Below are 26,765 nucleotides of genomic sequence, written 5' to 3'. Positions count from 1 at the left end.
TGCATCTAACCAGCGTATCTTTCGGACTGGCAGGAAACCAGAGCACCCGGAGGAAACCTACCCAGACTTGGGGAGAGTGTGCAGACTCTGCCCAGACGGTGACCCAAGCCGGGAATCGAACCCAGATCCCTGGTGCTGTGAGGCAGTAGTGCTAACCACTGTGCCCCAGTAATCAATGGAATAAATACTTATAATGAACTTTCTCTTGAAGCATTTCAAGTTTAATTTTACAAGTTTTAGAGAATATGTTAGCTAAAACATTTTTAAATCAACTGCTCATAAACTTTGGCAGCATTCAGGTTAATTTTGGACAACACTACATGTTGAACCAATGCTGGCAAAATGTTAACTGTTTATGCCATTTGACCAATAAGACCAATTATAATGACCCAATTATTGCTAGCAGTTGAAGGAAATTTCTATAACTACAGCCTAGCTAAATATTTTGTTGCATATTCCACCAGCTTTTCTAAATGCCCAAATGTAAATTAGGCTGCCGGCAATTATGATTCGTGTCCCATTTTGTAAAAAATAATTCAGGTACAAGATATTCTGACAAACTATATGCAGTTACTACGACTACGCTTGAATATCTGAAGATATACAATTCATGTCATCATTAGCAATAAATGTACCTATCCTTGAATCGTAAGTCTGTTTAGTCAGTGTTATTAAATCTGTACGCAAATGGAAATGTTACTGCACACTGATTTTAATTTTAAACCTTTCTATATAGTCCTTGGGAATTCAGAGGAGGTTCACCAAATTGATCCTGGGGATGAAAGGGTTGATGTATGAGGAGAGATTAAACAGTTTGGGTTTATACTCGCTGGAGTTTAGAAGGATGAGTGGATCTGATCGAGGTATATAAAATTTTGAGAGTGATGAAGTAAATGTAGACCAAATGCTTCCTCATATGGGGCAGTCTAGAACAAGAGGTTACAAGTATAGGTTGAGGCGGTGGATTTAAAACTGAGATTAGGAGGAACTACTTCTCGCAGAGGTTGGTGAAATTGTGGAACCGCCCCATTGCGCGGCGGAGTCTGAATCGTTGAATGGTTTAAAGAAAGAGATAGATATATTACTATTACAAAACAAAGGGATAAGGGGAAACAGGTGGGGAGGTGGATTTGAGACCAGGGAGAGATCAGTCATGATCTGATTGAATGGCGGAGCAGGCTCGAAGGGCTGAATTTGCCTACTTCTGTTCCTAATTCCTCTGTTCATATGAATTGAACAGTCCATACATTGTAATGATGTTGATTATGAGTACATGATTTGTAAATTTCATGTTTATTGAGGTGTTGATGTTGATCTGTTTTCTGAAGCATTGATACTTTTCTCAACAGCTGGAGCGGTGGCCACATGAAGTGGGGTCAGCCTTTCCGCATTCGTCATGTCACCACAGGCAAATACTTGGGCCTGGACGAGGAGAAAGGGCTTTTACTTTTTGATCAAGATAAATCAAATATTAAAATCACCTCATTTTGTTTCCGAATCTCAAAGGTGAGAGAAAATTGAGGTGGGGGCGTGCAGGGCGAAGAGAGAGAGCTATATTCCACATGCTAATTTATACCCAACCTTCTAAACGGTGCACAAACTAGGGAAGTTGTCTGGGGTGAGATTTTCCAGCCACGCGGACCCCAAGACTGGAAATTCCCGTCCAAGATTAACAGACCTTTAAATGGTCCATCAAATGTTCTGACCTGCCAACTATGTTTCGTGTGGCTGGCAGGATCAGAAGGTCTTGCCTGTTTTTTTTCTCTAATTTAGTTGATTTTGGGTATGGTAGCTTGAAGGATGCATGGCACTCGTTCTCCACCTGCAGCCTGCCAGCCCTTTGTCAATGAGGATTGGCACTTCCTGCTTGCACAATTGAGTAGCAAAAAAGGAAAACATTGTTGGGAGGGATAGGAATACTCAGCCAGAGGTGCTGCTGGTCTTCATTATGATCAACTGAACCAGGGATATGTGTGACTTTTAATCAGAGCTATTCAGACATGAGATTAATCTTTATTGGAGAATGAAAAATAACCAGATACTCAAGTTGGACTTTAAAACTTGTTTTTCTTCACTTATTCTAGCCCATTCCTTTTTAACACAACACAATCTCCAGACCCTCATAGGTCCACACCAACTTTTATTCCCTGCTGCCTGTGCTATTCCATTAGTAAGTTCCACTCAGCCTTTCCCCCATACTCATTTTGGTGGTACAGAGGTTGGCACTGCTGCCTGTCAGTGCCAGGGATCTGGGTTCAATTCTGACCATGGATGACACTCTGTGGAGTCTGTACATTCTCCCTGTGTCTGTGTGGGTTTCCTCCAGGTGCTCCGGTTTCCTCCCACAGTTCAAAGATGTGCAGGTTAGGTGTATTGTCCATGTTAAATTATCTCTTAGTGTCCCAAGATGTGTAGGTAAGGGAGATTAGCGGGGTGAATAAATAGGGTTACAGGGATAAGACCTGGGCGGCATGCTTTGAGAAAGTCGGTGCGGGCCCGATGGGCTGAATGGCCACTTCTGCATCGTGGGGATTCTATAATTCTTGATGGATTGTAAGCGAATAGACTAGACAGTGCTAATGAATATGGAAAATCCTTTTCCCCCCATTTTGTGATAGGCAGACAAGCTGTACTAACTTGGGTCTATTGACCTGAGAGAATGCAGTTTACTGATACTAAAACAAGAGGAGATCCTTCTTTCATCTTTCAGTCTTTCTCTTTATTACTTCCTCTGTCAGAGCTGCTAAGAATGCATGAGACTTGTATTAATGTATTAATGATTCAGTGCATCCCCTGATAGATGCCATATCCAGGTTGAATAATTTGCAGTAGGTTGTTGTCACACCAACTGAACGATAGCCTTCTGATTTAACTTTACCTTCTCAAAGCTAGATTTACTGGAGCTGGCCACCATCTTCAGTTTTACGTTGATACACAATGCTACTTCTCCCTCAGACCTCGTCTGCAGCTTGGAGTTTTGGCTGAGTGCCAGATTCTCCGTTCTCGCAGGCAGATGAGATTGGCGCGTCCGACCCGTGTATTTTGACAATACCATGGAATTGGCTACACTGATTGTGGAAGTTGCAAAAAAAACCTTTCCTTTCTGTTCCCCAAAAGGCTGTATAGAGACAAAAACCATTACCAGGGACAGTTAACCTCTTTCACGTTGGCAATATATATTTGTATATTTGTATCCCACAACGTAAATTACATTGAAATGGGACTGAATCCAAACTCTTTGCTCTCTTAGGATAAAATCGACGTAACTCATAAAAGAGACATAGAAGGCATGGGAATCCCTGAGATTAAGTATGGTGAGTCGATGTGCTTTGTCCAACATGTGAACAGTGGACTTTGGTTGACTTATGCAGCAGCCACTAAGACAGTCCGTTTGGGACCTCTGAAGAGGAAAGTAAGTATATGCTCTTGACAGTTGACATTTTAGAACTGAAATAAGATCGTAAGTCAATAGTCCATAAAGGCTTCAAATTCCATTCCATAGCTCCTGACTCCATCCATCCTTTTCCCAGCAACAGTCTGAGATCTTGCAACCTCAGTGCCAGCTTTGACCCTGGAATAAGCTTTCAATCTTTCGTTCATACCGTCACTGAGGCCATCCATTTCCATCTCTGCAACATCACTTGCCTTTGCCCCTATCTCAGTTCATTTGCTGCTGAAACCTCACATGCCTTTCTTTCCTCTAGACTTTATTACTCCCATGCACTTCTGGCTGGTATTCTGCCCGCTGTAAACTTGAGGTTATCCAACACTCCATGTCTTATCTCACAAGCCCTATTTCCTCCATCACCCCTATACTCACCGAATACAATGCTTACCAGTCCAATACTGTCTTGATTTTGAAGTTCTCATCCTTGATTTTAAATTCCTCCAAGGCCTTACCCGTTCCTATCTTTGTCAACTCTTCCAGCCGCATAGCCCTCCAAGATAAGTGCCTCTAATTCTGGCCTCTTGTGCACCTCCAGTTTTAATGACTTCATTATTGATGGTCACAACTTGAGTAGCCTAGGCTCCAAGCTCTTGAATACCCTGATGGCACTTCTCCACCTTGTTTTCCTGTTTTAAGACGCACCTTAAAATCCACCTCCTTGACCAAGTGTTTGGTCTTCTGACCTAAAATATCCTTGTGTGTCTTGAATGCCATGATTTGTTTTATTATGCTCTTCTTCCTTGGGCAATTTTATTGCTACCAGTGTTACCTAAATAAAAGTTTTTTTAAACTCAAGCTTATTTCTGTTTGGAAAATGGACAGGCCCTTCAGTTACTTTGTAGGATACGTGTTGATACAAAGCCTAATCCTGCTTCTCTTCTCACTATGGCTAGCATATTGCCTGCCTAGGAGCAATTCTCTATGAATTTTACTACATATGTAATTTGTATGTATGTAATTTGAGCAACATCGAATTAGATCAATATTGATATGGTTTAAGAAGACTTAATGCAAATAGGATTAAGTCCTATTAAAAATAGATCAGCCATTTCATGTTCTATGATGTTTATAATTCCAGAAGAGGCAGAATCTAATTTTGTTTTCGAAACGGATGGAAATTTGTCATGGCAGACTTGTTATAGGTCTGACTTGACATTTAATTTTATTGAAGTCATTGTGCAGATGCGCAGGTTAGGTGGATTTAGCCATGCTTAAATGTGTGACATTACAGAGCTAGGAGGGCCTGGCTGGGATGCTATTTTGGAGAGTGGGTGCCGTTTCACTGAGCCGAATGGCCTCTTTCTACACCGTAGGGATTCTATGGTTCTAATGGAACTGAAAATCAGAAGGGCGCGTTACAGATGGCTGTTGACTTGATACCATCTGCTTAGCGCCTCACCCAGAGTGAGTTTCTAACCCTGTATGTATCATATTAGATGCTTCACTCCCCAGTTGATAACTGTTTAAACAAATTTTGTCCTAGGCTATATTGCATCAAGAAGGACACATGGATGATGCACTTTCATTGTCACGCTCACAACAAGAGGAATCTCAGGCTTCTCGAATGATCTTCAGCACAAATGGTCTCTTCAACCATTTCATTAAGTACGTGTTTTTCCTTTAATGTTTTATGAAGAAAGTTTGAGCAGATTGGACCTAAAATCATCAGATTTTAGAAGAATGAAAATGAAACATTATTGAGACATGTAAGATTCTGAGAGGACTTGACAAGGTGGATCCTGGGAAGATTTTTTTTTCCACTTGTGGGGAAGTCTACAATGAGAGGCCTCAAATTTGAAAATAAGAGGTCTCTCATTTAAGATGGAGATGAAGGAACTATTCTCTTCCATAATGGTCATTAGCCTTTGGAATTTTCTTCTCTGGAGGTTGGGTTATTGAATATATTCAAGGAGGAATTGGGCAGATTGGGAATCAAAGGTTATGGGGAATGGCAGTAGTTTTAGGAAGTAGAATTAATGCCACAATCAGATCAGCCATGATCTTATTGAATGGCAGACTAACTTGGATTTGGCCTACTCCTGCTCCTATTTTTAAGGTCTTATTTTACCATTACCTACTTTCTTCTGTCTTTGTCCCTACAGAAAGTAAAAGATGTAGCATATTACTCTGTTAAGAGGCATTTACAGCTCCAGCATATCAAATAATGCAGATACTAGAAATCTGAATAAATGCAGCGTATTCTGGAAACTTTCAGGAGGCAGTCTGAATTTATGAAGAGAATGGACAAGTTCTGATGTGAGATCGTTGATCTGAAACGTTAGGACGATTCTCCGACCTCGCCGTGCCTGGAGCAGATTGTGTCAATCCCGGAGAATAGCATACCGGAATAAAAATCAGTTTTGCACCTGGTGCCAAACATTTTGAGATTCACCTGACCCCTTTCCGATGGAGCGAACTGGATTGCGCTTAGTAAGGGCATATTTAAAGTAGCATACTCCGTTCGAATCCCAACACACGGTATTCTCCATGGGATGTGGCACAAAGGTGGTGAGAATCACTAATGGTCTCATTGAGCAGAGGTCTCATATTTCGGGCAGGCTGGGGGGGATGGCAGTGAAGCCTCTGGATGGTCAGCGGCATGCCTGGCATTGCCACTTGGGCACTGTCCACGTGCCAGGGACAATGCTGAGGGGGAGGGACCTTAGTGGAGATTTGCAAAGGGGCCAGTCTGATGTGGTGGCAGTGGGGGGGGGGTCATGTGGGATGATTCATGAAGTTGGTCATGATGGTGGTGGGGGGAGGTGGAGAGAGGGAATGATGAAGGGCATGTCCGTGGTTAGGCAGGGGAACCCTCAGGTGGGCCACAATGCCCCGATGCTGGTAATCCATATACTACCCCCCCCAACATCACCCCTGTCTTCTCCCTGTTATGACGCCTTAGATATTTCTTGGGTGAATTCATCCACTAACTCTGTTTTTCTCTCTCTAAAGCTTCTGCCAAACCTACTGAGTATTTCCAGCATTTTATTATTTTAAATTAAAATAGGATCCAGACCCAAATTGTTAACTTGGCTGTTCCCTCCACAGACACTGACCTGCTGAACATTTGCAATGTATTTGTCATTTATAATAGTGCCTGGTACTAATTAGAACATTTAACTGATACTCAATTCTTGTCTCGATGTACTGGTGACACAGTTCCAGGGTTTAAAATGAGAACAAAATCTCCTCGTCTGATCAAAGTTAAATCATGTTCTTTATAGGGAAGTCAGTCAGATTCTGAAATTAATATTGTCTGCATTAAATTTGTTGGAAATCATTTTAAAATGTGACTTTGATGACATAAACTCACGAGGCACTATATTAACTGCTGGGCGTATGCAGCCAAAAGAGAAAATGCTGGAAAATCTCAGCAGGTCTGGCAGCATCTGAAAGGAGAGAAAAGAGCTGATGTTTCGACTCCAGATGAGTCTTGGTCATTTGGACTCAAAACATCTGCTCTTTTCTCTCCTTACAGATGCTGCCAGACCTGCTGAGATTTTCCAGCATTTCCTCTTTTAGTTTCAGATCCCAGCATCTGCAGTGATATGCTTTTATTCTGGGTGTATAGAACTGTGCTTTGTTATTCTCCCATGTTCACTGTATTTTTAATATCTTTAACAAAGAGGCCTAGACATACTAAGTGGGAAGAATAAATCTACAGCTCCCGTGACCCTGCCAATTGATACAATGGTGTTGAGCCTTCAAGATCTGATCAGCTACTTCGAGCATCCAGATGAAGAGCTTGCACATGAAGCGAAGCAGACAAAATTGCGCTCACTGAAAAACAGACAGAATTTGTTCCAGGAAGAGGCAAGTTGACGCAATGTGGAGTTGGTCTTCAGCAGCAGCACGCAAGGCTCAAGTTGTTTTCATTTAAAATTAACATAGGATCCAGACCCTCGGGCAGCCCAGTGGCACAGTGGTTAGTGCTGCTGCCTCACAGTGCCGGGGACCCTGGTTCGATTCCTGGCTTGGGTCATTGTCTGTGCAGTGTCTGCATATTCTCCCTGTGCTTGCGTGGGTTTCCTCTGGGTGCTCTGGCTTTCTTTGAAAGAAAGCTGGTTAGATGCATTGCCCATGCTAAAATCTCCCTCCTGCGCACCCAAACGGGCATCAAGCATGTGGCGACTAGAGGATTTTCACAGTGGCTTCATTACAGCGTCAATCATACAATCCCTACAGTGCAGCAGGAAGCCATTAAGCCCATCTGGTCTCCACCAACCAGAATCTCACCCAGGCCCTATTCCTGTAACCCCACATATTTACTCACCTAATCCCCTGACATTAGGGTCAGTTTTAGAATGGCCAACCCACACGTCTTGGGACTGTGGGAGGAAACTGGAGCAACCAAAGGAAACCCACACAGATACAAGGAGAACATGCTAACTCCACACAAAGTGACCTGAGGCGGAATTGAACCCGAGTCCGTGGCGCTGTGAGGCAGCGGTGCTAACCACTGCCACCATGCTGCCCCGTAATGTAAGCCTACTTGTGACACAAATAAATAAACAAATTGCTCACTTGCCTATTCTGTCCACAGATGTTGGCCATTTGCAACAGTGCCTGCTGACATTCCTGATTGGTGCATTGACCTGAGTTTATTATTGAATTTTGTTTAGACGTACTGGTATCACATATACAATAACTAATTGGCAGCTCGCTTCACACTTCTTGCGATTTATTTTCCATTGATTTCAAGAATGCTAATTACAGCCCCACTTTATGTACAGGACTGAGTTGCTCACTAGCCTTATTGTTGAAGTTGTGCCGGGTTCTAAGTATCAGACTGCTACTACAGCTTCAAGTAATACACCACCCAATCATGAAATGAGTGTCTCTTCTCCTTCCATGGCCTAAATCATGCCTAAATGGATAAGAATTAATGCGAGCCCTGTCTGAATTTTAATTAATGACGCTCGAGTCTCTTCAGTTGGATAATTATTCATTGTGACTTTTAAGGGGCATCTTGACAAATGCATGAATAGAATGGGAATAGAAGGGTATGGTCCCCGGAAGGATAGGGGGTTTTAGTTCAGTTGGGCAGCATGGTCGGCGCAGGCTTGGAGGGCTGAAGGGTCTGTATCTGTGCTGTAATTTTCTTTGTTCTTTGATTCAGATACAGATGGACAAGAGTAGGAACCGTAAAGGTGGCTTTCAATTTTGATTTGAAGGAGGGGGGAACCAGGGATAAGACACAAAGGGGTGAATTTTCCCATTCTGTCTGCCATGGGAATCTTAGCAGGTGAGGGGATATCTATGGAAAGGTCCATTGACCTCGGGTGGGATTTTCCAATTTTAGGGTGAACGTGGCCAGAAAGTCTTGCCCCAAGTTTAATTTTTTTTTGGAGGTAGATGGGAGTCGAGGGACATCATCAGATCAGCTCTGACCTTACTGTGTAGGCTTAAGGGGCCTACTGCTCCTAATTTGTATGTCCTTCCAACAGATCTGGTGCTGAAGATCTCCAATTTTTTTGTAGCTGTCTGTAGCACCTTGTATGATGTACACAGCGCATCCAGGACAAGATAATTGATCCCAGATTCTTTTGAATATTATGAGGAAACACAGACTCCAAACCTAAAAAAAAAGCTTTGCTTTAATGTAATAATTTCTAATAATTGTGTACTGTTTGTTTTAGGGCATGATCCAGCTGGTTTTGGATTCCATTGACCGACTGAATGTGTACAACAGTGCAGCTCATTTCTCTGAGTTTGCAGGCGAAGAAGCGGCTGAATCCTGGAAGGAAATTGTTAATCTCTTTTATGAGCTGCTTGGTATGGAACCTCAACACAGTATATAGATGAATAGATAGGAAACATTGCCATAATATGTTGTCATACCACTGTTAACTGTTAGAAGTACATTCCTGACCTAATTGTTAACCTTTTATAATAAATGATGACAGTTGTTAGCTCCCTTTTCATTTGGGACTCGGGGCAGTTTGGTCAATAGTGGTGCTACCGTGCCCCTCTTGGAAATGGACTTTGAAGTCCCCCATCCAGAGTATATGCTGTGCCCACACTAATCTATGTGCTTTCTCCATGTGCTCAATATAGAGGAATACTGATTCATCGGCTGAGTAGGTCACCAGGCTCAAAATCCAGAGACTCAGGGCTAAATCCCTAAATGCTCAGGGGACACGGGTTTCAATCTCATCATGGTAGCTGGTGGAATTAAAATTCAGTTAATAAACCTGGAATTAGAAGGGATTGTGGTGCAGTTTGGTAGGGTCTAATCAACATGATGTTTCCTTGCCCATGTTGGACATGATGGCATGAGACTTCAAAGGGTCCAGGGTTGATGCTGAGAAGGTCCACACCAACTCCTTTCCAACTGTATGTCACTCTGATGCCGTCACCTCTGCTATCTGTGTCCTTTCAGTGGACACTACATAGCCAGGGATGGTGATTGTGACCTCTCAGACATTGTCAGTAAGGTAGGGTTCTGGATCTGTGAGTATGACTATGTCAGGCTGTTGGGCTCTCCCAATTTTGGCACAAACTCCCAAATGTTAGTAGGAGGTACTTTGCAGAATCAACAGGGGCTAGGTTGCAATTCCCATGCTGAAGTCAGTGCCTGTTCATCCCTTTATGTAGACATCATGGTGCACCCCTTGCCCAAATTCCTTTTTTACATTTGTAAATTTGCTTTTTGGGTGATACGTATTGGCCAGTTTTAGGTCCCTGGTTGAGAAGGTGATGGTGGGCCTCTGCTTTGAAATGTTGCAACTAAAATGGTGTCCCTCCCTGGTGAATTCTGCCACCTGTGTATGTCAATGTGTACTGGTGGTGTGTGACTTAGAGGAGCTTGAATGGTGTTGCCATGACACTGCGCCCTTATGCTTTTCCCGTTGGAGAGATCATGAGGCAAGGAGATGGTGTCACACTAACCTTGTCATACAGGTCATACAGCTTGGTGACACTGCCAGTGCATAGTTTTATTACTGCATAGCTTCAGCAATGAGATTGAAGAGTCACCACCCTGACACATTAACGCTGGGGCGATTTTCAATTCCAACTTTGTGCAAACTCTACACGCTCACCCATTCTCCCTGTGTCTACGTGGGTTCCCTCTGGGTGCTCCGGTTTCCTCCCACAGTCCAAAAATGTGCTGGTTAGGTGGATTGGCCATGCTAAATTACCCCTTAGCAACAGGCAGATGAGCAGGGCAAATACATGGGGTTATGGGGATTGGGTCAGGGTGGGATTGTTGTCACTGCAGACTCGATGGGCCAGACAGTCTTATTCTTACTGTAGGGATTCCACGATCAGTGTATAATCACCACCTAACCTTTTGATGGAGAAAAATTATCAGTGAAATTACTGAAGATTTTTGCTCCCAGGATCCTGCCCTGAGGAATTCCTTCTGTAACTCCTAGGCCTGAACTGATTGGCCTTCAAAGGCCACAACCACTTCTTTCTTTTTGTGGTTGTCTGTTTTACCATTATTACTAACCATCATGCCTCTTTGTTCGTTTAAAGTCTTTTGTCTAGCTCTATTTGCCTTTTCAGCTAAGACCGTTGTCTTAGACTGGTGCATGTGCAATGCAACACAGCCATACAACTTCTTCCTGTTCCATTACTGGCACCAGTGTCCCATGAAACAGAACCACTTTTTCTCTCACCAGTCTTTCAACCATACATTCACTTTCCTGATCCATTTGTCACTGTTTCAGTTTGAACACCGTTAAGATAACAACTTTGTGATTACTAATTTATAATTCAGCTTCTAGCTTATATTCTTACTCCTCGGTTCTTTGTTGTTGGATTTGACATGAAACACCACAGTAGTTCTACACCCTCCCCTTCACAAGCCCTTCATTGACATGTTTCCTTCCCTGTCGTAAACTCCTTACCTGTCACTTATTTCCTGCCTAAAACAAGCACTTACTGTAGATTTGCAAGTCCTTGCATTCTTTTTTTAACCTTAAATTGCATTTCACATTGCATGCCTTATGAGTCATCAAGATTGCTTGTTTATACCTTGTAGTGGGGGATTGTCTGTTGATGGCCTGATTCTCTTAAAAACTTAAGAAAACTAAGAATTAAATTCGCAAAGGCAAGAAGTTGCAGTTCAAGATGTAACTAAGAATTTATTTAAACATAAAATACATACAAGACAAACAAAACATTAACCTTAGCAGTAGGAGGCTTTCGGATGGTCAAGTAGCTTTGAGTCAATGCTAAAGAGACCTCAGAAGATCTGAAGCATTGAGCCAAAATCTATTAAACTTTTCCAATATCTAAGGTACTCCTTCTGATTACTTAGACTTTATTTCATTGCACATTAGCATGTCAGCCCAAAACATGGCTCATTACCTCAGCCAATTGCGAAACATTGCTTAACCTAATGAACTTGCATTTTCTAACCCAAAACGGTATATCCAGTCCCTGCATGGTTTACTTCCTTGTTGCTAAGTCTCTTTAAGGCCCTATCATCCAAATACCTTTCCTAGTGGTGCTTTGGGCAACACGGTGGCACAGTGGTTGGCATTGCTGCCTCACAGCACCAGGGACCTGCGTTTGATTCCCGGCTTGTGTGGAGTTTGCGCGTTCTCCCCGTGTCTGCGTGAGAGTCCTTCAGGTACTTCAGTTTCCTCCCACAGTCCAAAGATGTGGAGGTTAGGTAGATTGGCCATGCTGAATTCTCCCACAGTGTACCAACACAGACACCGGAGTGTGGCGACTAGGGAATTTTCACAGTAACTTCATTGCAGTGTTAATGTAAGCTTATGACTAATAAATAAACCAACTGAATCAGGCCAGGACTCTTTGGACAGATATATTCTTATGCCAGATAATAGGGCCTTTCGCTTAGAGGTTAAATGTTTCAGCATTTGTCCTGAGTTTGAAGCTTCAGTATGTTTCTGCTGACTAAATGGCTTTTGGCTATGAACTCCTGAACTTTCATATTCTCTGCAGTGTTTGCATTTTTATTGAGGTCAACATTTCAATTAAACTTAATATACATTAATATATTACACTTTATTTAATATATAAATATAAACCTAACATTAAAATCATCTCTTGTTCACTTTTAATCATGTTTAGCATTCACATATCAGCAAACTGACCATTATCTTTTTGGTAAAAGTCATCTTAACTCTTTCCTTCCCAGTTGCTGCTAAAGCTAAGAGATCAAATACGTGTGGCTCTGCTCATTAACTCAGAATACCCCCATCCCCCACCCCACCCCTGCCACTCCCTCCCTTTCCATATATCTCTTGTGATAATACTTTTTCAGTTCACAAGTGAAATCTTCATCCACATTTTTCTCATTTCTATGGCTTGATTTCTTACTCGCCTTACATGATTCTCCACTTGCCTGGATGAGTGCAGCTCCAACAATGCTCCAAAAGCTCAACACCATCCAGGTCCAGAAACCAGCTTTGATTGGCACTCCATCCAGCAGCTCCAACACCCACTATCTTCACCAACTGTCGCACAGTGGCGGCTGTGTGTATTGTCTACAAAATGCACTGCAGCAACTTGAGGCTCCTTTGACAGCACCTTTCAAACCTCAGCTTTAAAAATCATCCTTTTGACCAAAGTTCCAGTTATTTTGACTTCACTTCCTTTTCCCCGCCCCGGTTCCATGTGCTTCAGTGTCTTCAAGTGCTCTTCAGTAAAGCATCTTAAGATTGGTACTATGTTATAAGCATAATGTAACTGTATGTTCCTGTTACTTTATCAGTCTTATTGTGATATCTTTCTCTTTGTATAGCTTCCCTCATCCGTGGCAATCGCAGAAACTGTGCTCTATTTTCCGATAATCTAGACTGGTTGATCAGCAAGTTGGATCGATTGGAGGCTTCCTCAGGTACCTTGCAGACACACAATAGTTACAAGAACCAGGTGTTCATCTTTTTTCAAGCATTTGTTATGCTACACCCTTGTTCAAATGAGAAGGATAAACTTAGCAATTGAGGGCCGTGAAATGGACATTTTTGATTTCTGTTTGATTTTATTATTGTCACATGTACTGGAATACAGTGAAAAGTATTGTTTCCTGCACTATACCGATAAAGCACACCGTTCGTAGAGTACATAGGAAAGAAGGAAAGGAGAGAGTGTAGAATATGGTGATGCAGCTACAGATATGATGCAGAGAAAGAAGAACTTAATATGAGGTGGATCCGTTCAAAAGTCTAATGGCCACAGGGAAGAAGCTGTTCTTTGGTCAGCCGGTACGTGATCTCAGACTTCTGAATCTTTTTCCCGACAGAAGAAGGTGGAAAAGAGAATGTCCAGGTTGCGTGGGGTCCTTGACAATGTTGGCTGCTTTTCCCAAGGCAGCGGGCAGTGTAGATGGAGTCAGTGGATTGGACGCTGGTTTAAGTTGTGGACTGGGCTTCGTTCACAACCCTTTGTAGTTTGTGAGAAAGCCATTAGAGACATGAATCCAGACAAAATTGGACACTTGATTGAGCAGGAACGAATAAAGGAGAGCCAACTTGGATTTGTTAAGAGCTGAGGGCAGTGCAGTTGATGTTTACTATTGGGATTTTCAACAGATGTTTGAGTAAATTAGCAAATGTTGGGTTTGTGCATGTCCACTGATCACTGAAAGTGGCAATGTAGGTGGATAAGGTAATCAAGAAAGCATATGGTATGCTTGCCTTCATCGGTTGGGATATTGAATATAAAAATTGCAGGCCATGTTGCAGCTGTACAGAACCTTAATTAAGCCTCATCTAGAATATTGTGTACAATTCACACTACCAGAAGGATGTGAATGATTTGGAAAGGGTTCACAAGAGGCTTACCAGGATGTTGCCTGATCTGGAGGGCACTAGCTTTGACGAGAGGTTGGAGAAATTTGGTTTGTTCTCATCGGAACGACGGAGGTTATGGGGTGATCTGATAGATGTTTACAAGGTTGAGTGGCATGGACAGAATGGATAGTTTAGATGCTCTTTCCTCGGGGAGAAAGTTCAAGTACTAGGGGACGTAGGTTTAAGGTGCATGGGGAAAAGTTTCGAGGAGATGTGCGAGGCAAGTTTTTTTTGTTTTACACAGAGGGTGGTGAATGTCTGGAATGCACTGCCTGGGAAAGTGGTGGGAGTAGGTATGATAGTGACGTTTAAGGGGCATCTAGATGAATATATAAATAGGAAGTAATGGAAGAATACGGACTCTGTATACTAATAGTTTTAGTTAGGCAGGCATCATGATTGACACAGACTTGGAGGGCCGAATGACCTGTTCTTGTACTGTTCTGTTTTTTTGCTCTTTCTTCTTCGTTGAAGCTCCATCACTGAATATATTTAAGGTGCTATAGACAGACTGTTGGGGTCTCAGGAAATTGAGGGGATTGGGGGAGCAGGTGGGAAAGTCAAGCTGAAAATTAAACATCATATTGAATAGCGGAGCGGGCTTGACACACCATAGGGTTTACTCCTGCTCCTATTTCTTCTGTTCTCATGTTCTCTTTGAAGCATCGTTAGCCCTCTGAATATTGTCTTCGGTTCAATGTGCATTTCTTCCTTAGATTGTTGTGCAAGCTGCTATGTTATTGAAAATTGTTGATGGATATTTGATGTCATGTGGTGCTATAGGTATCCTCGAAGTGTTGTACTGTGTTTTGATTGAAAGTCCTGAGGTTCTGAATATTATAACTGAAAACCACATCAAGTCAATCATCTCCCTGTTGGACAAACATGGGCGAAATCACAAGGTATGTACACCAATGAAGGTTGCTAATGCAGGAAGGTGATAAAATGAGGAATACTTGGATTTATCAAAGCTTGGGGTTCTCAAAAATGGGAATAGTGACAAAAATCACTGCTTCGGACATATATAGAAAAGTTCTTATTGTTCTGCTCCTCCAGATCAAAGCCAGTCAAGTTCAAATGCTCATCTGTATATAAGTCATTTTGCTGAATAAGTTCATTCCTTTTTGAGGGTCATTGGTCACCTACTCACCTGGTTGTGAGATTGCCTTTAGCGCTTCCTTATCCCCGAAATCTGCAATTTACCACTCAAGAAAAGAAATAATGCTTTCTAGTCTAGTCAGGACTAGAGGGCACAGCCTCAAGATAGGGGAGGGGGGGGATGCAGTTTAGAACGGAGTTGAGGAGGAACTTCTTTACTCAAAGGGTGGTGAATCTCTGGAATTCTCTGCCTGTTGAAGTGGTGGAGGCTACCTCGCTAAATATATTTAAGAAGCGGGTAGATATGTTTTTGGTAGGCAAGGGGATTAAGGGTTATGGGGAGAAAGCAGGAAAGTGGAACTGAGCCACTTCAGATCAGCCATTATCTTATTGAATGGCGGGGCAGGCTCGAGGGGCTAGATGGCCTACTCCTGCTCCTATTTCTTATGTTCTTATGTAGTCACAAGTGGGACTTTTGAGTTGAATTTGTTTGCAATCTTTTTGCAGGTGCTGGATGTATTGCGCTCTCTCTGTGTCTGCAACGGCGTGGCTGTACGGTCCAACCAAAATCTTATTACGGAGAACCTATTCCCAGGTCGTGATCTGCTGCTCCAAACAAACATGATTAACTATGTCACCAGGTATAATTGTCAGAAGTTCACAAAATTGTTGAAGGTGTACACCGCTTCAAGGTTTTCTTAATAAAACCATATCATCTTCGCTGACTTGGAAGCACAGTGCTTCCTTTGCCTACTCACGTTTATGTTGTGGCAGCAGCCTCCAGATGCTTGCCAGGGATTCCATATGAGACATCCCACCTAGTAAGCTCAATGGGACAAGTGTTTGGAGTGAGCTTTGGGCCTCAAATGGAGTCAAAGATTTATGGCATGCAATTGTAGAAAAACAAATTTCCATTTAAATGGTCCCTCTGAATCCTAGCAGGAAAAATATTAGGCATTTTGTCTTTGAGCAAAATCATATTGCTCTCCCAGAGGCAGCCTCTGAAAACATTTTTCAAGTTATGTGGCACCAATGTGAGCTCATATCTCACTGAGCTTTTTAACCATGTAAGGCATTTGATGGTGATCTCATTGGAAATTTTGGTGATTACGCTGACTCACAGTAGTCTGGTTTTGGGCAACAATTGTGTTGAGCGCTGGTGAATTCCTTCTGGAGAGAAACGCTGTTTTCTCCATTCTAAATAGCACGAGTGTTTGGACATATCCGAATCTTTGCTGAAAATGATTCAGTTGGGAGAAGAGGGGTGGCAATGGCCTAATGGTATTATCGCAAGAATATTAATCCAGAAACTCAGCTGATGACCATGAAACTATTGTTTGTCAGAAAAACCCATCTGGTTCACTAATGTCCTTTAGGGAAGGAAACCTACTGTCCTGATCCAATCTGGCTTACACGTAACTCCAATGTGGTTGATTCTCAACTGCCCTCTGAAATGCCTGAGCAGTCAAAAGCTATGCAGGTTAGGTTGATTGGCTGTATTAAATTGCCCTTTAGTGTCCCAGGATGCGTAGGTTAGAGGGATTAGCAGGATAAATATATGGGATTACGGGGATAGGACCTGGGTGGGATTGTTGTCAGTGTAGACTCAATGGGCTGATTGGCCTCCTGCACTGTAAGGATTCTATGATTCAAGACACTAATTTGTATATACTCCAGCGGTTCAAGAAGGCAGTTCACCATCACCTTCTCGAGGGCAACTAGGGATGGGCAATAAATGCTAGCCAGTCAGCAACGCCCATGTCCCACGAATCAATAAAAAAACGTAGAAGGTCCTTTAGTCTTTTTTTCTTTTTCTCCCAAACGATGCTCCGCTACATGAAAAAAAAGTCAGACGTGTTTCTGGTAGATTCATCTCCAATTGTTATAAACTAGAAGCTGGTTTACTCTGGTAGACCAAGGGAACATCTTCCCTATAAAAGAAAATATTCCGATGATTTTTCTTTTTGTTCAACTCCTCTGACATTCAGAATCTAATTGCAATTATTAAATACCTATAATCAATAGCTAACTAACCCTTGATTTTTTTTTAAATTCCAGCATGAGGCCGAATATCTTTTTAGGCACATGTGAAGGTTCTACACAGTACAAGAAATGGTACTTTGAAATGATAGTGGATTATGTGGACCCATTCGTAACACCACAAGCCACTCACCTGCGAGTGGGCTGGGCTTTAACAGAGGGGTACAGCCCTTACCCAGGAGGTGGAGAGGGCTGGGGAAGCAATGGAGTGGGAGACGATCTGTATTCCTATAGTTTTGATGGACTTCATCTGTGGTCTGGTTAGTGACTCTTCTGCTCTTGGGTTTCATATTTATAAGGACTGCTGTTCCTGAGGTGGTTATTTGGCTTTAAACTGGAATGCTTGAAAGGTGTTTAAATTAATGAGATAAACAAGGACAGTAATTCAATTATTTCTTTATTTAACATATTTAGTGCCAACTCAAATATAAACCATTGCAACTCTCCAACTCTATTGAACTTTAACTTTAGCTGAACTTTAACTCTTCAACTCCATATTAACTTTAACTGAACATTACTTTAACTATTTAACTGAAAATAGGTAGTACCAAGTTTAGGAAAAACTTGGCCAAGAAATATCCTTGATGTAGAATCTATCTATCTTCTCTGAAGCATCCTTTAGGGTACACCTCTTCAAGTTATCGCTAGCAAACAAAGGCTCGCATGTCTCTTTATCCACGATTCTCACACTCGCTTCCAGAAGATTCTCTGGCACTGAATTGATCAGGAACTCCAATTGCATTTGTTTCATTAGGCCAATCAAAAGTAGACAGAATAGCAGCAATGGTCACTCTAGACCCATCATACCGAGGTCTCTTAAGCGCATGTTGATTACGTTCCAATGCCTAGATAAGGAACATCAACTCCCAAAAGTCTGAAAAGAACTCTTCCCTGCCAAACACAAGCTGTTTAATGTAACACCTCTTGTCCTTTGACAAATTCCAGGCCACTTGCCGCAAGAAATCTCAGCATAGTGGGAAAAACAACTTGAACCAAAAAATCAGGTTTGCTTGATTGAAGATCTTCCAGCATATTAAAAGTTAAAATTGTAGACTATTCAGCCACAAAGTTGACTCCATTATTCTACCATCTAGAATGTATGATGATATGTTAATGTTGAGAATGGAAAAATTTGCGCGTGAAGAAAACTTCTTTCCTGATCAGCGCACATGTAGTTTTAGGGTACCGGAGCAGAATCCTCGGAGTATGTTACAAAGCCTGACTAGACCCTCAACAATTTTTCTATTTTGACATTAATGCAAGAATAAGGTGTTTCCAGTGTGATTCTATTGACGCACTAAGAATTTTTTTATCAAAACAAACTCTTTAACAATACAGTTTAACTATGGTTAAGGAATTAGCTGAACCTTTACCAATTGAAATACTTAAACATGACGATGAAGTACTTAACTGGTACCCTAGCTCTATTAGTTCCAGTTCAGCAATAACAATTTTTAGGGAAGGAAATCTGCTGTCCTTAACTGGTCTGGCCAACCTGTGATTCCAGAGTCACAGCAATGTGGTTGTCTCTCAACTGCCTTCGGGCAACTAGCGATGGGCAATAAAATGCTGGCCAGCCAGTGATGCCCATGCCCCATGAATTAATTCAAAATTAAAAAATAAATTAATTAAAATATTCCCCTTAGACTTGAGCTCTCCTTCTGCCTCACCCCCTGCCTGCTTTGACAACCCCCCTGCCTCAGCTGCCCCACTCCGCCTGGCCCCTGTCTCCCCTGCCCGCCTGTACTCTACCTGGTTAGCACTGCTGCCTCACAATGCCAGGGATGATTCCCGGCTTGGATCACTGTGTGGAGTCTGCACGTGCTTCCCATGTCTGTGTGGGTTTCTCCGAGTGCTCTAGTTTCCTCCCACTGCCTGAAAGATGTGCCCATTAGGTGCATTGGCTGTGCTACATTCTCCCCCAGTATACCTGAACAGGTGTTCAAATGTGGCAACTAGGGGATTTTCACAGTAACTTAATTGCAGTGTTAACGTAAGCTTGCTTTAAAACAACTTTTAAATATCCCCGCTCCCTTATTCTGTCGGTTTTCGTCTGTGGGCATGGTACAACGAAGAAAATGATCATAATTGTCCCTTTGACAGTTGTTTCTTAATACACATCAGAGAGGTGTGCCAAACTATGTGCAGATATTCTATTGGGTTACTTTGAAAACAGCCAATATGACTTTTTTTGTGTGTGTACACAGGACATATTGCCAAGGCAGTTGCTTCACACGATGCACACATGCTTGCTGCTGACGATGTTGTTAGCTGCTGTTTGGATTTGAGTGTCCCCAGTATCTCCTTCCGGGCTAATGGCCACCCTGTGCAAGGCATGTTTGAGAACTTTAACATCGATGGTCTCTTCTTCCCCGTGGTTAGCTTCTCTGCAGGAATCAGGTGAGTGCTTTGATATATTTCTGATACTATGCTTTAGAATAAGTTACCCTATTTTCCTGATTCAAAAGCTGTAGGAAGACTAGTTAAAGTAAAATCTTTCTTACTGCCACATCATAAGTTGTTTTTGGTGCTGTAAATTTTAGAAACATTTAAAATATTTAATTATAAAATCTTAAGCTTCCTGCTGAAAGATATTTATGAGAAAACATTGCTTTGAAATTCATAATTTAAATTGTAATAATGTTATAGAACCGCAGATTCTAATTTAAAAAAATACTTCTCTGGGTTAGGTGTGTTGTATTCGAGGGCTGTCATTTTGCATTTGAATCCAGATCAGCCTAGATGAGAGCCTTTTTGCTGCCTGTCAGTTCTTAATTGGCCTATAAATATTTAAAATTTCATTGCCTATCAGAGTAAGTATATGCTTTCCTAATATTATAAAGCTACTATTTGTAACTGGTACCCAGATTCGATTCCCGGCCTGGGCCACGATCTGTGTGGAGTCTACGAAATAAACCTGTTGGATTATAACCTGGTGTTGAGACTTCTTACAGTGTGGAGTCTGCACATTCTGACCATGTCTGCGTGGGTTTCTTCCAAGTGCTCTGATTTCCTCCCACTATCTGAAAGATGTGCTGGTTTGGTGTATTGGCTGTGCTAAATTCTCCCTCAGAGTACCTGAACAGGCACCAGAGTGTGACAACTAAGGGATTTTCATGCAGTGTTAATGTAAACCTATTTGTGACCCCTAATAAACTTAAACTGTAGCCCATGACATTTAAGAAAATGTACACTATCCCTCAAATGATAATGTTCTCACCACTGAGTTAGAAGAGACTAGGGCAAAAAAGTTTGAAGTGTCAGGGGTGTCACCCCTTAGGTGGGAAGTTAAATCGAGGCCTCATCTTTCCCCTCAGGTGCATATAACAGACTCCAATACAAAGATGAGCAGGGGAATTCCATTTAGTGCCATGGTCACTATTGATCACTCAATCTGTTGAGTCATTATTAAGTTGCTGTTATGGGATCTTGTATACAAATTGGATGTCATGTTTCTTACACCACAACATATATTGACTATATTCAGAAGCACTTCATTGGCTGGAAAGAGCATTAGGACAACTTGAGGTTGTGAAAGGTACTATGCGAATACAAGTCCATTTTGTATCTTAAAAAAAACAATTGTTGTACTCAGAGTCTTTGAACTCCCATTCAATATTATGAATGGAAGATCAAAGCTGAGAAAATTTTTAGACCACTTGCCCAGTGGGAAACTGGCAGGCTGTCACATTGCTGTGCTTGCCTCCTGTGGCGCACAAATTCCTGGTTTCTCACCTGCCTTTAATCTAATCTCCTAAGACGCATACAGTGTCAGTGAGCTGCTGATTATGTATGAAAACAGTGCTGTGCTTTCATTGTCACACTGTTCTTGGTCTTTCTTTGCTGCCTTATGAGTATCTGACACATCACTGAAGTGTAGGCCCAGACTTTTTTTGCCCTATGCCCTTCTAACCCAGGTGCAAGAACATTACCATGTGAGGGATAGCGTACATTTTCTTAAAACTTAAATGACATGGGCTACAGTTATTTATTAGGCGTCACAACCAGGCTTACATTAACACTGCAATGAAGTTACTATGAAAATCCCCAAGTAGATACACTCTGGTGCCTGTTCAGGTACACCTAGGGAGAGTTTAGCACGTTTATTCTCATCTTTCTGACTGTGGGAGGAAACCGGTGAGAATGTGCAGACTCCACACAGTAAGATGTCTCTCAATACCAGGTTAAAGTCCAACACGTTTATTTGGTAGACTCCACACAGTGGCCTAAGCTGGGAATCGAACCCGGGTCCCAGTTACAGTTATTAAATTTATAATATTAGGAAAGCACATACTTACTCCGATATGCAATGAAATTCAGAGATCTGGTTAGGAACCAGAGCTGAAACTCTCAGGTGTATTATGAAATTGGCCTAGACCCTAACATTGCCATTTGAATTTGGCATTATGGCGAGCACAAGGTATTTTGTTCCAGGAAAGATTCAATTGACCCACAAAACTTTAAATCCAAGCACGTTTTATTTAAATCAGAAAATAACAAAAAAAATTAGCATAACTTTTACTAATTAAAATACTTAAGCATGGTAAAGTATAATTCCTAATAGCTATTCATCTTTATTGTTACAATTTAGCAGTATCCTCATTGACATAAATTCTTTCTTCAGAGCCAGTTAGCATCAAAACAGATATACTTAAATAGATTTCCAGCCTTTTAGCACTCTGGACAGAGATCCAGGTAGATACCTATCTTCTGACTTTCAAACACCAGAACCTCAAAAATCCACCCCCAAACAGCAGAATCTCAAAGATTTTTTTCTGGCAGATTCCAGTTTCCAAACTCAGGAGGAAAAGAGGGGACTGCTCTCTAACAAGGGCAAGCAGCATCTAAGCTTGAGTTCTCTGGTGTCAGCCTAACTCTACTTACTCATATTGACCTTACCTGTCAATCAACCTAATCAAGCCCTACTTTGCAAAACCCCAGCAGAAATCATTAAAAAACGACAGGACAGCACTCGTTCAGATTAAAGCCAACATTCTAGCAATTAAGAGCAATTATGCGGCTGCAGTAACAACACAGGCTGCCAATTACAAGCACCATTAGAACAGATTGTTAAAACAGATCTTGCACAAGAAACATGACTAATACATTTCTTAAAGACATGACATCATCACAAATGAAAAAAACACAAGGCTTTGATGGGGAGGTGGGGAGATGAGGATATCATCATCTTGGATGTTTAAGCCTACTGCTGGCTGTGGTTTCAGGAATAGCTGTTCCAATAATGACAACACTGTCACTTTCATGACAGTTAAAATTACAGGGGTGTCTGTCCCCTTCCATTTGATTCCTCCTTTGATTGTACATCATCTTGTCCTTCAAAAAAGAAAGTGTGTCTGAATGTTGTGTAATCTGTTGGGTGATGTGCAGAATATGAATAAACAGTGCAAGCTGTGAGATATGGATGAGGCTTGCAGCAGTGCTTGAGGTGAAACAAGAGATTGTTTACATAAGGACAAAAGAACTGGGAGCACGAGTAGGCCATTCAGCCCCTCGAGTCTGCTCTGCCATTTAATATGATCATGGCTGATCTCATCTCAACCTCAACTTTAATTTCCTGCCTGTTCACCGTTATCCTTCAAACCCATTACTAATGAAAAATCTGTCCGCCTCCTTAAATTTACTCAAAAGACCCGACGTCCACCATGCTCTGGGGCAGTGAATTCCACAGACTCACCACCCTCAGAAGTAATTTCACCTCATCTCTGTTTTAAATCTGCCACCCCCTTCTCCTAAAACTGTGACTTCCTCCAGAAGAGGAAATATCCTTTCCACATCTACTTTGCCGATTTCTTTGTCAATCTTGTACACCTCAGTTAGATCTCTCATTCTTTTAAACTCTAGGGTGTAGCAGGAAAAACTGCCCAATACCTCTTCGTAAGGCACACCCTCATCTCTGGAATCAGTCTAGCAAACCCGTTCTGAACAGCCTCCAAAGCAACTACATCCCCCCTCAAGTAGGGGAACTGAAACTGTACACAATATTCTAAAGGACATTCTCACTGATGCTTTGAACTATAGTAGGAACATTTACTAATTGCGTATTTTATTCCTTTAGCAATACATGCCAAGATTCCTTTTGCCTTCATTACTTGCTGTACCTGCGTACTAGTTTACTGCAATTTATGCACAAGGACACCCAGATCCTTCTACACTGAAGCACTCTGAAATTCCTGTCTAACTGGATAATTGCCGTTTTTCCTACCAATATGGATAACCTCTCACTTACCCATGTTAAGCTCCATTTGCCAGATTTTTCCCCATTAACCTATCCAATCTATTCATAAATTTTTTATTTTGTTATCCCACCTATTCAAGTGTCATCTGCAAATTTATCTGTGGTACCTACTATCCCTGCATCCAAGCCATTAACACAATGCCCGAGGATCAAATCTTGTGGCATCCAACTGGGAAAAACCCTACTATGGTTTAGCAGATAGTTCACTACTGTCAGTTATGGTATTTTATCTTAGCATAGCTTTTTAGACTGAAACTGTTTCATGTAGATTTTAAGGGTTCTGTCGTTTATATCTTGTTGCTTTGCAGGGTCCGATTCTTATTAGGAGGTAGACACGGAGATTTCAAGTTCTTGCCTCCTCCTGGTTACTGTCCTTGTTATGAAGCACTGCTGCCGAAAGAAAGACTCCGAATTGAACCCATCAAGGAGTACAAACATGACTTTGATGGAATTCGAAACCTCTTAGGACCCACACAGTCACTGTCACACACTGCATTTGCTCCCTCTCCTGTGGATACAGCTCAGGTGAGTAGATTAAATATACGTCCTTCAACTTTCCAAATACTATCCCTCACGTCTTTCCTCTAATTGTTGGTTTTGTGTGCACTGATTAAAAATTCTTGAAGCTACAAACCATAACTTAATAATAACCAAACATACCTCTAATTGGAACTGGCCAAAAATCTGCAGATCCCTTGAAATTCCATGATGTACTCAGACTTACATTTCATAGTTTAAAATTTATAATGTAATGAAATGTAATTTTCTTGTTGTCTACATGTTCAACATTGTTAAATTTTTTTTTCTTGGTAGTGAGCTTGAATTTGAAAAATGTTCATTTGTTTTTTAAATATAGCATAATTATTTGGCAGATCTGGTTGGACCATAGAACTACTCACGATTTAAAGATAACTCTGGCTTCTCCTCTCCACCACATATCTTCTTCTTAAGCAATATCCAATTCCCCTGTTAATTATTGTTTCTCTCTCCACAGACTTCCTGAACTGCTAAGTATTTCCGGCACTTGCAGTTTTATTTCAGATTTTTAGAATCCACAGAGTTGTACTTTTTTTTCTCCAAGTCTTTCTCTACTGTCAAGACCAAGTACATCTGCAAGGAGCTCATGGATGTTTCTTGCCATAAAATCAAGACCATCAAGTTTCCTTTTCCACTTCCTTCTCTTTCACCCATTGAATCAACCTTCCCTCTAATATTCCCCATTGCCCCTAACCTTAAACCCACAACTTTCTCTAGATTCAAACCTATCTCACAAAATGTTCTCTTGAGTCAACATATCCATGAGACTGATCCTCTGCTGCCTTGAACCTATTCCCACTGAACTGTTGGCCACCTGGGTTTCTTGCTTCCGAGTTAGCCGGCGCATGATTTTGCTTCAGGCTTGGGAACACTGGCATGGGACAGAATCAAGATCCAGTGCCCATGCTTGCTCAGAGCAGGACTGGGTCAGTGAGAGGCCACGTCCTAATTGGCCACCTCTGGGAGTTCTGTTTCATTAAGACCAGTGAATAGGGTGTTGAATCTGCTTGTCCAGTCAGAGAGCCTGCAGCTCTTTAGCTGTAGTAGCTCCACCAAAATGTGGGTGCTGCTGACACAGGTTGGGGAAAAAGGAGAGGTTGGGATAGGTTAAAATTTAAATTCAGAGGGACCAAGTAAGCAGGCTCCTTTAGATGTCCTGTTGGAGCTGTGATGTGAACTTGCCTACTTAGAGCTTCCAGGTCAAATATCCTCCATACCCTCAAGCACTCAAGTTGGGAGGCCACCAGCTTCATGGAGGCACCCTCCTTGTGTCAGCTGAGGGTATGAAGGATATTTGACCTGGAAGCTCTAAGTAGGCAAGTTCACATCACAGCCCCAACAGGACATCTAGAGTAGCCTGCTTACTTGGTCCCTCCATGACCCCATGTATGCTCTATATTCATTCAGCCAATATCTACTTTGCATACATAATGGAAAGCTTTTGAAAAAGACCTTAAGAAATCTTAATCCCCGACAATCTAACAAAGCTGTCAACCAAGCACAAAGCCATCTACAAATAAAAAACAACCCAGTCCTACTGGGAGAAAAAAAATTAAATCTTCTTAAGTGGTTACGAAGTGTTGGGAAGACTGTTGGGCTGAATTTCTGCTGCATGAGGAGGTAGGCCTGAAGATGGGGGGAAAAAAAGGGTTAAGATGGTAGGGAAAGGTCACAGTTGAACTCAACGATGAGTCCTGAGGGCTGTAATGTGCTTAACTGGCACATTAAGGATTTGACATTATTGTTTACACTTTTTATGAAATAATTGAATTCCAGATTTCAAACATTGCTGCCTGTAGTTCCATTGAGGAATTACAGTTTATTAACTAACTTATTATAGCTTATTAAAATTAAGGCTCCCTTTCACTAAGTGTCCCTTCTTTTCTCTTTATCTAGATTGTTCTACCACCTCATCTGGAACGAATACGGGAGAGATTAGCCGAAAACATCCATGAGCTTTGGTCTTTGACAAAGATTGAGTTAGGTTGGACGTATGGAACGGTAAGAATTTAATTGTTTAAATTATATTGCCTGTATGTTGCTTATATTGTTTACTTTTTGATTATATTGCCTCAAGCAGAAGAATTAATTATGTAATGACACTGCTAATGTCTGAGTAAGTACTCATGAACAGTGTTACTCGGGTGACAAAACTGAAAATTGTTAGTTGATTTGTTGCCCAATTATGATTTTGAAAGATATTAACATTGAACTCAATTTACGTTGACATAAGCTAATTCAGAAGGTGTTTATGTCACATTTGTGAAATTGGACCTTTTTATTATTTGTTATAAACCCAGGAAACACATGGCACAAGGGCAGCACGGTGGCACAGTGTTTAGCACTGCTGCCTCACAGAGCCAGGGACCCAGGTTCAATTCTAGCCTCGGGTCACTGTGTGGAGTTTGCATGTTCTCCCTGTCTCTGCATGGGTTTCCTCTGGGTGCTCCGGTTTCCTCCCACAATCCAAAGATGTGCAGGTTAGAATAATTGGCCATGCTTATTTGCCCTTAGTGTCAGAGGGGTTAGCAGGGTAAATGTATGGGATTACAGGAATAGGACCTGGGTAGGATTGTGGTTGGTGCAGACTCGATGAGCCAAATGGCCTCCT

The 26,765-nt window shown here is 41.7% G+C and overlaps 1 protein-coding gene across 11 annotated transcripts in view; it reads left to right on the top strand.

Annotated features, from left to right (window-relative positions):
* Positions 1 to 26,765, top strand: part of LOC145337795 (ryanodine receptor 1-like) — a 448,949-nt gene that overhangs the window by 100,300 nt on the left and 321,884 nt on the right. For all 11 annotated transcript variants that reach the window (XM_080182647.1, XM_080182646.1, XM_080182643.1 and 8 more), the window contains 12 exons: positions 1,350 to 1,506; positions 3,251 to 3,412; positions 4,932 to 5,053; positions 7,075 to 7,261; positions 9,088 to 9,223; positions 13,173 to 13,268; positions 15,007 to 15,125; positions 15,829 to 15,962; positions 17,380 to 17,621; positions 19,569 to 19,761; positions 23,926 to 24,142; positions 26,051 to 26,155. In XM_080182647.1, the coding sequence (XP_080038773.1) occupies positions 1,350 to 1,506; positions 3,251 to 3,412; positions 4,932 to 5,053; positions 7,075 to 7,261; positions 9,088 to 9,223; positions 13,173 to 13,268; positions 15,007 to 15,125; positions 15,829 to 15,962; positions 17,380 to 17,621; positions 19,569 to 19,761; positions 23,926 to 24,142; positions 26,051 to 26,155 (1,870 nt within the window). The remainder of the gene's footprint in view (positions 1 to 1,349; positions 1,507 to 3,250; positions 3,413 to 4,931; positions 5,054 to 7,074; positions 7,262 to 9,087; positions 9,224 to 13,172; positions 13,269 to 15,006; positions 15,126 to 15,828; positions 15,963 to 17,379; positions 17,622 to 19,568; positions 19,762 to 23,925; positions 24,143 to 26,050; positions 26,156 to 26,765) is intronic.

Source organism: Carcharhinus amblyrhynchos, unplaced genomic scaffold (assembly GCF_965287045.1).
Source record: "Carcharhinus amblyrhynchos unplaced genomic scaffold, sCarAmb.v2.hapA scaffold_75, whole genome shotgun sequence".
NCBI lineage: Eukaryota > Metazoa > Chordata > Chondrichthyes > Carcharhiniformes > Carcharhinidae > Carcharhinus > Carcharhinus amblyrhynchos.
The sequence above is the reverse complement of the archived record's forward strand: the minus strand, read 5'-3'. Positions and strand labels throughout refer to the sequence as shown.